Raw genomic sequence first — 12,474 nt, 5'->3', positions numbered from 1 at the left:
ATGCTGGAGCTGTGACTGCAAATGCAGACACCTTTGGGTTTATACAGCAGCCACATCTGAAAAGAAGGAACACACCAATAACATTATCTTCCACTTACTCTTGGTCAAGCAGAACACAGAGCAGAGGAAAAACCCCGTTTTGAATGTAATCAAATACTTGCCTAAGTATAAAAGGAAAGCACAAGTCTCAGAGAGGAGTATTAAAAATAAATATAGATGTTAAGATAAACACTACTTGTATACTAAGAGGAGGACAAAACTAAAAGTGGATCATCTAATTACTGAATAGAAACACAGAAAACAGATTTGGCATCTAAGACTGCACATAGAGAAAGAGCTCTTGGAATACTGACTATATTTGGACTGCAAAGGAGTGAATGTTATCTTCATGGGCCAATGCAGCTTAAGATCAGGAAAAGAGTCTTGAAAAACTCATCCAAGAACTGTTGCCCCTCCCTCCAGCTTAGATTTGCTAACCACTGCCTTCACCATACTTTAAATATGCTCTTATTAGCCTTTCTAATCTAAAACTTCCAACATTTGTTTGGAAGGAAGAATCTTTTTTTGGGAATTTATTGAAGCCAGTTAGGACCTGAACGCTCTCATATGTTTACAGTAGCATTTTATACTTTAGGGCTTCAGCCACCATCATGAGGTGCAAATAAACAACCTCATTTTGGACATTTTTGTGGCACAGTACTGAGATGAACTATGTACAAATTAAGAAGCTTTGGATCACAATCAAGAGTGGCTATCCTCATTTATGCTAATTTGAATTAAAGCATTTGCACGACCAACATGCTCCCACCTGCTGCTTGTTATTATTTTAATTGAAGCTAAATGCCCCCTTCCTTCTGCTTGCTTTAATAGCCAAATTAGGAGGGTAAAAAAAACCTCTAACAACCAAAAGGACAACTACTAGAAAACAAGCCGTTTTCTAGTTTTAACCAAGATATTTTGTAGGGAGAAATTAGACCCAGTTCAACTAACAGAGCAAAGCAAGTGGTGGCCTTTGGTGGAAGCAAGTCAAGCCAGGGGAGAGATAATAGAGAGCACCAAGGGGTAAGCAACCTCTTACTCTGAATCCACTCATGCTAGCTTCCAACAGAAATTTTATTGGGTCTACACAGACCTCTGCTTTTCCAAAGGTCAATTCAAGACCTCAATTGAAGACTAATCTGATCTGAATTACCCTACAGAAGAACCTATCTACTCAGTGACAGACCCTAGGAAAATAGTGTCCTAACTTTACTATCTACTCTAGATATTTAAAATTCAATGATATAAATATCCTCCAGCTACAGAAAATGTGCTTGGAGGCAATTATCCCTTTTGTCCTTTCTCAACTTGTTATTACAAAAAGGCATAACTTGCTTCTGGTGCTTACAGGCATAGCATGCACAGCACAGGTATTTACAGATAGAGTCTGGAACTATTCCCTCTATTGCTTCTCTTCCAGTTTTACAGAAATTAGTTTCTTGTTACATTACTCAAAGTCCTATTGCTGCAGAAAATTGAGTGTACTATTAAATCATAAATACAATGCAAGTATTTTGTTGCTGGTTATGTGATGGGGGGCAGGGAGAGAGACCTGTTATGTTTAAATGAATCCAGGTGCTGGATTTAGGTATTTAAATGTGAAAGTCTGGAGATGCCCTTCCTTCTCATCTGCACATATGAATAAATGCAAGCAGGAAATTTCCCCAGGCAATTCACACACCTCACTTCCAGAGCTAGGCCAATCTCCACAACCCTCAACTCCACCATCTGCCTGGCAAGGACATGAATGCAAAATGCCACAAGATGCTGAAGAGCTGCAGTGGCTTTATGTTCATTAACAAAATCCAGAAAGACCACCATCACAGATTTCACTATGACAGCTGAAGGGCACCTGTAATTGTCTGAATGCCAAAGTTAACTCAGAAAGTGCAAGGTCGCCCTGTGAACATATCAATTCCTGGTTATTTTAATTTACTTTTAGTAACTATTCCAAAATAACTTCTAGCATAGACTAGCCATTAGTTTCCAAATTCTACCCAAGCCAGCTATTTTCTCTGTTCATTTCAGAACAGTGGGTATGTGCAAAAATCTGTGGCACTGCCCTAAACAAAAATCTAGAGAGACCAAGGTCTGATAAAAGGGAACCCATCTCTGATGGTGAGCAGAGCCAACTACTCCTGACAATGGTAAACAGTAAATATACAAAAGATGGAGAACTCACCACAATTATACATGGTACCTCCCTAAAACACTCAGACATCTCACTGTTTCATAAACTTGGTCCTCTTTTTCACCTGAATTTGAACATTTGTGTTCGACACTGTGAACAGGTAACTCCTATACTCAGTTTCCAACAGAGTAAGCAGGAATAACTGTCACCTAAACCATGGCAATCCCAATTCAGTGTAAGGTCTATGTAAACAAATACTAAAGATATACAAACGAAACCATTCCTAGTGTATTATAGACAACTCAGTCTCTACCCAGAAACTACTGCCAGTGCCCAAGAACAGGGCTATTTTTCTTAGTCCTTGGTGTAACTTTCAGGCTTTGGAGTGACAATCACATTCCCATAAAGCAGTTGTGTGTTTCGTACATTACAGATCTGCATGTTAAAAATGTTACCAAAATTTTATTCCAGTTAAGTTGCACCTAGATTTTTCTGCTAACTTAAATGGAGAGATACGTTATTTCTCCCAAAATAATTAAAAAAGGAAATGTACAAGGTTCTCATGTCTGTTCTCAACATGACAAGTTCCTTATGACAAGTATTCTTTCTTTTCCCCCTCCCCCTATCTTCTTCAGCAATCAATACAATGAAGCAAAGAAACCAACCACAGGTGTATCTCAGATCATAGAAGAAAGAACAGATGAGGCTGGAAAGGGACCTCTGGAGGTCATCTAGTCCAGCCTCCACCAGCTCAAGTAGGGCCAGCCAGTCAGTGCCCAGGATGATGAGTATCTCCAAGGATGGAGACTCCACAAGCTCTCTGCTAGGCAACCTGTGCCATAAAATGTGTCATCTTGTGTGTTTCAGTTTGTACACATTGCCTCTTGTCCTGTTCATGGGCATCACTGAGAAGAATCTGGCTCCCTCTTCTTCATTCTTTCCCTCCATCAGGTATTTTGATACATTGATCAGACTTCCCTTGAACCTTCCCTAGAGACTTTACCATTTTTACCCCCAAACTGCAGTTTGTCCTCAGAAAAGGACCAGTTGCAAAAAACTGGAGCAATTAAGTTTTACATGCACCTGTGTGTACATGCATGAAATAGTTTCATTAAGTAACAAAAAACATGATTTCACAGTGGTAGGCAAAGAAAAACTATTTTTATGTAGTTGATAGAAGTGAAACAAAGAGACATTCTGACTTACTGCACAAACATGTACACGAAAGGTCAACATTAAGAGCATCTAAATGGTAAATCTTGATTTAGAAGTACGAGCATGTGATTCTATGTGGAAAGCTATGTTTCTAGGAAAGGTAACAGCTGATCTAGAACAAGGCACTTACTTTCCTCACATCTATAAATAGCTCTGGCTACCCTTCCATGAGTTTCCAGATAAATCTGGATAAGTACCCTTTTTTCCTTTTCTCAATCTTCTTGACATTTGCATTTCTTCAGAAGCTAAGGAATAGATTACTCAAATAGTTGAGGGTATTTTTATTCTTTTATTTTTAGAAAAGTTGAAACAAAACATGCAACAGAAAAACTTCACTCCTCACAATGGATGTCCTTCAGCTTAGGATGTCTGTCCTAACTGCACCATTTACCATCCTTAAATGAAAACAAGACAAGCAGAAACCAGAGCTATGTAACTCAAACAAAAGTATTTAGTCCATTAGCTGAAAAGGAAAATCTCACCATTGCCTCCTACTCAGAGGCTGAGTCTTCTTAATGAGACTCTTCCTGCTGGTGCCCTTCTCTGAAGCTCATGAGGATCTGTAACATGCAACACTCATTTCTCAGCCCTTCCAAATGTCAGTTACAACAATTTATCCTGTGCTGGTAAAATTTATTAAAGAGCACCTTCTTGCATTTCATTATCAAGTCAGATATCTAAAAATCACAGAAATCATCATCTCAGTGAAGGACTAATGCCTTCATTTGGGAAAAAACACTGACTGCATCTGACACAGAGTGTGCAGATACATTAAACTAGGGATTTCTAGTCTCGTAATTTCAAAAGCTACAACTTACAGAATCACTGTAAAAGAGCAGTAATGAACATGTAAATCACATATAAAGTCACTCCCATAGTCCTCATAATAAAATGCTACATTTTATTTAGTTTTTGTAAATTTAGCAGTCCTGCTGATGTGACATGGGAAATATACTCCATAAGATGCAGTAAGTATACACAGTAAGAACCAGGACTCAGCACACAATTTTTGCAAATGCACAGTGGGTGACATTTCTGATGACAGTAGAGCAGTTAAACTACTCAGTCTTTATTAGAGCACTATGAAATATTACCAAAATAGTGGCAATAAGTTAATTATGTTTGCCTGTTCACTTCACGCATTTATGGAACTATACATACAGCCAGTTAGGTACATGAGATTCTGGTACAGGGAAAGAGGATGCATTTCCAAAAAACCCAAACCCAAAAGCCAAACTAACAAAATAAAACAAATTATATACCACAGGTATTAGCAAGGAGCAAAAGCAGATCCCGGCATTAAGAAAATTCCTCAAGGTTTCCTCCTCAGAATTTCTTTTTTTTTGCTTCTCTCTGGATAGAATTTGAAGGATTTGAAGGTTTAAGAATGGATGTTGTTTCAGTCTTGTTTTTCAAGACAGGTAGTACAGCACTGGATGGAATTAATCTCAGTTTAGTATCTAACCTGAGCTAAATCACAGCTTCCACAGTCTCCAGAGAGGCTCTCTAGAACATGATTCATTCTACTTTCCTGAAATGTCTGCCTTAAGAGATTAATAACTCCCCAGCGGTGCCCAGATTCCTCCTTGAAGTAGATGTCTAACTTTCAGAGAACTAACATTCAGTGAGATGAATTCTACTCACTGTGTACCATGATTACTGGACATCTTGTATCTGGAAAACTTAGCATAAGAGCTCTAAGGAAATACAAAGGTTTTGTTTGTTTGTGGTTTTTTTGTCTGAAACTTGGACTTCCAAGTACGTGGAGGATTATAAGCTCCTATGCAAAACTGTTCTATATAAGTCATGCTCACTAATGGAGCATGACTTAATCAGGTGTATAATTTAAAGAACAGAAACCCCATCCATTTTATAGAGCTATGTAGCCAGACATCTCAAAATTATGAATACAAGTAAGTACACTGCTGAATTAAAGCCTTGAAGAGTTAAGAAGATGCTTTAAATGGTAAAGTTATCATACTAGTTTTTAAAATTACCCAAGAAATTACATCTTTACCTACAGGCCATCCCACATCAATTTCACACAGAGGAAGATCCCCTTTAGTTTAAAAACAGGAGCAGTTCAGAGTAAACCCCTTTTTTTTGAACACGACAGCCATGGTTTTTTTAATATTTGGTGCCAAAGTACATCTTCTACAAAGCTTCAAAAAGACAGATAATCAAACAACAGAAGTAAAGAAAAAGGAATATTCCTTAACAGAAGAATATAAATAACATGACTGAGGGACAGTCTAGTGATGGAGCTGAGACCCAATTCAAGAGTAATTAAATTAATCCAGTGAAGGAATTGACATCATTCATTTTGGATTAAATGAAACTAGAATATAAGTTTCCCTCTATACGACTGCTTTGCAAGGAGACAGTCCACAGTAGTTATGGGACTTTGCATTCACTCTTCATACCCTGTAACACCATCCACGAGCAAATGAAAAGGCACTTTGGCAAAGCAACACTGGAAATTCAGCACATCTGTCCAGGCTTTTCCTGATGCATGGGTGGAGATGAACTCAGTCTCCAGGTAGAGTAAAGCAATAGTTGAAAGCAGAACTGCTATGAAACACCTTTTGCTATTACACTCACTTTACAAAAGTAATTCCTACATGAAAAACTTTGAGATTTATACATATATATTTATGTATGTACACACATCCAAAGAATTCATATAAACACATGAATGTATATGTGTGTATATATAATTTATGTATACATATATATATAAATAAATAGACACAAGTATAAGATAGCAGAACTAAAGAGACAGCGTCCTATTCTTGCTTCTCTGTGACATATGAGGAAGGTCTAAAAGCAGGTTGTTTTCTTTATCCTACAAGTATTACAAATGTCAAGTCTGGTCTAACTGTTTTGCTGGAAGACTTCTTGGGACTTATAAGGCCATAGCTAAAAGTTTCTTACTCTCTGACTGAAGGTTGAATCTACAACTATAGATGGAAGTCATTCCCAATTGCTTCTTTGCTCTTTGAATTCATTATATGTTGGTAATAGTTTAAACAATTTTTTTTTTGTTTGTTTAAACAAGTTTTAAACAATCCAAATAAAAGGTCAACTTCAATTTATCTTCCAAGTGACAATAGAGAATACCTGGAAAAAACATTTTCAAACAGAAGATGCATCATAAGAAAGAAAAGATCCTCCAGTATGAACAAAAATTCAATTTAAACCTCCTTTATGCTACCTAAAAAGCAACCAATATTTCAAATATGAAACTCTTTACATGTACATGATTACAAAAACACTTATTATTTGATTAATTGATGAGAAAAACTCTATTATCTACCAAGTTTACCAGTTTGAAGGCACAATGGCTATCACTTCATCCACATCCCATTGTATTTACAGTGAAAAACAAACAAAATGGATCTCTATAGGAAAAAAAGGAGATAAACACAGAACAACCCCTGAGAAGTGAAGTTTTACAACAAATACATTTGTTTTGAACTCTGTTCTTTGTAAACTCCCGTTATCTGTACCTGTGTTCTCATGTAACTAGAATAATAATGTTTAATAATTAGAATGAAAAATATAGACTAAAAAAAGTTAAAAGTTCACAGAAAAACAAATGAACCCAAACATGATTGAGAGAAATGAGGTCTCACAGAGAATCATACCAAAGCTGACATCTTTCAGTATGGAAAAAAAAAGTAAATCAATTTAAAGTTCTCTGACAATGCCCAGATTTCTAAAGAAGAAAAAAAAATGGAACGGCATAAACTAGTTGGAAATCCCATAGTGCCATCTGTGTGGAGGGAAAAAAATCAAAAAGCCAACTGTGCATGCCCTTCTTTGGATCTGGAATTCCCCAGAGATTCAGCAAAATTTAAAAATCTGAAGAACTAGGTCTTTCAATAAAATCAGATAAATGTTCTGTAGCTGTTTCATGACATGGTTTATAAAGTATTGGCACCAGCACAAAGAGTTCAAAGCAGTCATTCAGGAGTCACAGAGATTGTCAGATTTTTAATGATTTGCAGCAGTCCTCTAGTAGCAGTTGCTTATTTACTGCATGAACTGAAGTGTTCTTTGTCACTGATCTTCAGTACAATACTGTACTTCTCTCAGACAAAGTATTTTTCTTCTTATTCCAGTAGGTAATAAGTGCCATCAGTACAAGAATAACAGAATCAGTATCAAAAGACAGCCTATATTTTATGGTCCATATGCATCAACAATGGCTAAAAAGGTAAAATTCTAAACCAAAGCTGTACAGAGCAGTGGTATTCAAGGGGAAAAAAAGAGAAAAGCTTCATCCAAGAAAGTGCAAAAGAAAGAAACTTCCAGAAATTGTCCATCAACACAGTTTTCCTTCTCCAGAGGTTAAGCAGTCTTAAAGAGAGAGTGCAATAGTACTTTGAGCTACTCTCCTCTTGGAAAAACAAAACAAAACAAAAACCCAAACAAAACAAATCCAGTACTAAGGTCTGGTGATCATAAAATCATCAAATCGTATTGCCCTTGTTTCAAACCCATTATATTTTCATTGCTGTTTTACTGAACAAAGATGCTTGTTTTTACACCTGACAGTAGATTTGATGCCAGTGAAAGGACAGTTGCTAACACATTACCCCAAGTTCTACTTTTCATGGTACTCTGCACAATAACCAGACGTTTCACAAATCAAGTTTCAACCATGACAGAAATTTGAAAAAGAAAACTACCCCGGAGTTTTCTACACATTATCAGTTAAGACATTAAGTACCTGGCTTAAACTTTGTGTCTCAATAGCAAGAAGCAGCTGTCAATTTTATCTTTCATTTCTGCTCTAAGTTCAGGTGGTCCAGGTTCTTGCATTTATCTGTTGTGTTGCTTAGGCTGGACTGTAAACATCACTACATCTATTTCAGGTGAAGGAAGTGAGAAAACTGCATCAGATACAATTCACTGCCAAAACTCGAAGAAGACAAAGTGCCTTTTCTGTCTGTTCTTATACACACTTAAACTGGTTTTCAAATAGCTAATAATAGGCCAGATGATAAAATCTTATGCTGCAGGCCAAACTAGAATGCTACAATATCTGTGTATGTATATACAAATACATATGTATACATTTATATATACACACACAAACACATGAAAAGGAAGCACCCATATTTTCCTTACTGATAAATACTGAACTTCTGCTTTCACCTGGATATTAATATAGTGTATTGTGTATAACACCCCATGAAGGGACATTTAAGACATTCATTTGCTTCTCATTAAAGCCAGACATATGGCAAGTATTTAAAAACATGCAGTGCCACCAATTAGCAGAGTAAAATAATTCTTAGCTACAATATCAACTTTAAGAAACATAATACATTTAAATGCATTTTACCCATTTGTGTAGATAATTAATAGTTTCTACTATTTTATAGCAGATTTATATTCTCTTAAAAAAAAAAAATCAGCACAAATTTACAGGAAAACAACTCTGTCAAACGAATTCCACAGCAGCATATGTAGAGAGTCACTGGGTGAAACTCTTTTTTATGAACACATTAGGAAAGCTGGCATTCAGTTCTAGCACAACTCTATTATCGATCTGTGAACAGAAGGACACATCGAGTAAAGAAAGGTCTTTACAGGACTCCAGCAATTTTCTTAAAGATGCAGGGCTCACCATCCTTGTTCCTGTTCAAAAACAAAACAAAACAGAATTGTAAAGTTACCAAAAATAGTGCAGGGTTTGAAGCTGTTAATACTGTGTCAAAAAATGCTACTACAACACAACTTTTATCTAGATTATTTAAATTAGTTTTCAAATTAAAAGCTTCTCAGAGAGCACATAGAATTTTTACCTTTAGAAAACCTAGTGCATTTTCTTAACTACTTAAGTCACCATCATTTCCTATTGGGGGGCAACTTTATAACTTCAAGGGGAATCTTTTACTACAGAAGCCAGGTACCCAGAGCCACAAGACCTCCCAGGGACCAGCAGCAGCATGGGATGCTAGAGTCATGCTCTCCTGTTGAGCACACAGACCATCAGCACAGCAGACAAGTGATCAGGGGCTACTCCAGTTCCAAAGGCATCAGCAAGGCTCCCAGGGCTCCAGAGCAAGTGTGGGTATTACACACATGCAGGGGCAGTTATTCAAGAGACTGCTGATCATACATAAGTATATGTACAAAATACTAGCTAAACCCTACTAAAAACAAGACCAGTGACTGAACTCCCAAGTGTCACACAGGGTCAGAACAAGCATAGGATTCAGTCAGAAACTAAATAAATCGATGTTCATAAGCACAAATCCACACATCCATTACAGCTGATGGACATCCAGACAGTCCAGTCCATGGTGCTTAGCACCTGGTTCATCTGACTGGGCACTGGGGTGTGAATCAGCTGTCTGAAGTACTCAGTGCCCCTTGGGGACCTTGCACCATGCAGGACATCCACACACAGCTGGCAGACAGGACACTGGACCCAGAGCAGGAGATTCATGCCTTACAGGAAAGGCTGCAAGCCTGGCAGGTTACTCTAGGCAAGTGAACTGAGCCTGGGTGTCTAGAGTGGGCTAAACTGCTCGTCAAGCTTTCCCTCTAGAGAGTTTATATATCCAACACTACTGCAGAAAACTGCTGGCAGACACTTCAACTCACACAGCTCCATCTGCAGCTAACTAGCACCCCAAAAAGCCATCTAGTTCAGGATCTTGTCTAGGGCTAGGGCCAATTATGCTCCCTACACTCCTTTCCTCCCCTGCAAAAAAAAAAGCAGCAGATTTTTTTAAGTAGCTTTTCATTGGTGAATCTTCTCAATTGCCAAAAATTATAATTTTAGGGTTTCTAAAGCTATCTTTCATGAATTCTACTACTTTTCTGAATTTCTTCATACTTAAAAGCCCCTTCACAAGTTCCATAGTTCAACTACATTATGTAAAAAAAAAAAAAAAAAGAGAAAAAACAAACAAAAAACTCCAGCCTATTAGTTGCAATAATTAAGGTGCAATGAAAGAAGCAGTGAGATCATTCCCAATTCACTATTTCTAAATCATTCATACTCCCATGCACATCTCTTCTGTTCCCTCAAGGCCATCTGTTTTCCAGACTCCCTTGCATCTCAAAATGGCCCCTGTTGTGTTGTTTCTGCAATAATTTAGTACTTTTGAAACTGGATGACCAGAACCATACAGTGCACTGAGCACACAGTCAGTAATTTTATAGTAAGTCCTATGGTGTTTTTCATGTCTAAATAACCCTAATCTTCTCTATTCCCATTAGAACGATGCTGGACAATGAGCTGATGTTTTCCAAAAATTGTCCACAGGATCTCTTTCCTACAAAACAGAAGCTAATATAAATCCAGTCCCCTATATATTTAGTTGATGTTATTTTGCCTCGTGTGACTACTTTGCACTTGATTCAATGTTTTCCTCCTGCTTTATCACCTGCCTAATAAGTATCACAAGATCATTCTGCCTTTTTTCAGTGTTAAGTTCTTCAGTATAAGATTTTTCTACCCTGAATACCTTTGTGTTACCTGCTGGCATTATCTACCCCTCTGCCTGGACTACTTATAAGCAGCTCAGAACAGACCCTTGGTAACCACAGTAGTGACATCACTGAGAAAAGAGATGATACATTCTTGTCCTCTGTTGTCTCTGAAACACTCAATCCAGGAAAAGACAGCTAAATTACAAAAGCAGCACAACTAAAGCTTTTGAAAATCCAATCTTCTATGGATTGGAGTAGTGCTCACATTCACCAAGAACTTCAAGGAATTCTAAAGGACCGGAGAGACAAAGCTAATACTACCTTTGCTGGGATGCAGCTCTTCTTCAAAATATGGAAATGTCCTCTGTATGTCCACTGACTGACTTTCTCATGGCTGCCACTGGTGTACACAGAGCAAAAGATGATCTTACTGTTTTGTAGCTCCTAACCTCAGCCCTTTACAGAAGGTTGTGCCATATCTCTAACCCTGCATTACTCTAGCACTGAAGCTGATTTAAGAGACAGATCACATACCAGAACTAAGATTTCCAGAGCCCTGTATTTGAGCTCATTTAGAATCACTGCATAAATACCATTTAGTCCTAACAATTTATTATTGTTCAATGTATTGATTTGCTCAAAAGCTTTCTGTATTGGCATTCCAATTTAAGGCAGCTGTCCAGGCTAATCTCCTGGAAAGAAGGGCTCTGATGTAGCAGCCTGCTTGATCCCTTCCACCACGAACACAAATGGACACACAACAGTTGTCCTGCAATAGCCTTGTATTGGGATGAGCCTTCACACCTGACTTTCTACGAGCTCAGGCACTCCTGTAAACTTGAAACACAGCTGAAACACAGCATCATTCACCTCTAGCCAGTGCTTCCTTAATGCCTCATACTGCCTTACTGTGATTTTGTTTCACTTTCTATAGTTCATCTTCCTATTTTCATTCTCTGAATGGGATTCAATTTCAGAAAGACTCCAAATGGTTTCATTAGTCTCCCTTCTTCTGCATAAGCAAGGAGGTATCTGAATGTGGTCTCCAATTATCCTATGGCAGGCTCTCAGGTTAGTTGCTTTGAGACATTATTGAACATCACCCAAGGAGAGTCTTTGCTATAATGCCCTGAAATTTTATCTCCTCTACAGAGACTAAGCTTGTCATTATCACTGTGATTTTTAACTCCCTTACCATTATATAATCGCCATCATCAGAACCGTCTGGTGGTTCATGCAACAGTCCCTAAAGCTTTACACAGAAATTCTGTAACATGCTTTATTTATTCACTTCTTTTGACCACACACTTTACCACAGTATCACTGTTCTACCATAAGGACCTGCTCTACCATTCCAAATGCAACTCTAGGAACAACACATTATGCTACTTATCTTTTTTTCCACCAAGACTTAAAATTGCTACTACATCAGCACCTTCATCTAAACCCAGCCTCATTTATGCATCACAGCTTTTATGCTTCAAGATCCAAACGTGTGTTTCTACAAAAATTCTAGATTTAGATGCCTAGCCACAGATTTTTTTGTGTAGGATGTTCTTCATTCCTTCCTACCTGAACTTTGATAGTTTTCCTATCATTTCATCCAAGACTTTTAATAGATTTGCAACTAAGTA

General features: G+C 37.6%; 1 protein-coding gene across 1 annotated transcript in view; it reads right to left on the bottom strand.

Moving 5' to 3' along the window:
• Positions 1-3,312: 3,312 nt before the first annotated feature.
• FBXL4 (F-box and leucine rich repeat protein 4) overlaps positions 3,313-12,474 on the bottom strand; it is a 58,529-nt gene continuing 49,367 nt past the window's right edge. The window contains exon 9 of the mRNA XM_053973738.1: positions 3,313-9,034. Within this exon, the coding sequence (XP_053829713.1) occupies positions 8,871-9,034 (164 nt within the window). The 3' untranslated portion in view covers positions 3,313-8,870. The remainder of the gene's footprint in view (positions 9,035-12,474) is intronic.

Source organism: Vidua macroura, chromosome 3, assembly GCF_024509145.1.
Source record: "Vidua macroura isolate BioBank_ID:100142 chromosome 3, ASM2450914v1, whole genome shotgun sequence".
Classification (NCBI taxonomy): Eukaryota; Metazoa; Chordata; class Aves; order Passeriformes; family Viduidae; genus Vidua; species Vidua macroura.
Note: the sequence above shows the minus strand (reverse complement) of the source record. Positions and strands in the feature narration are given on the sequence as shown.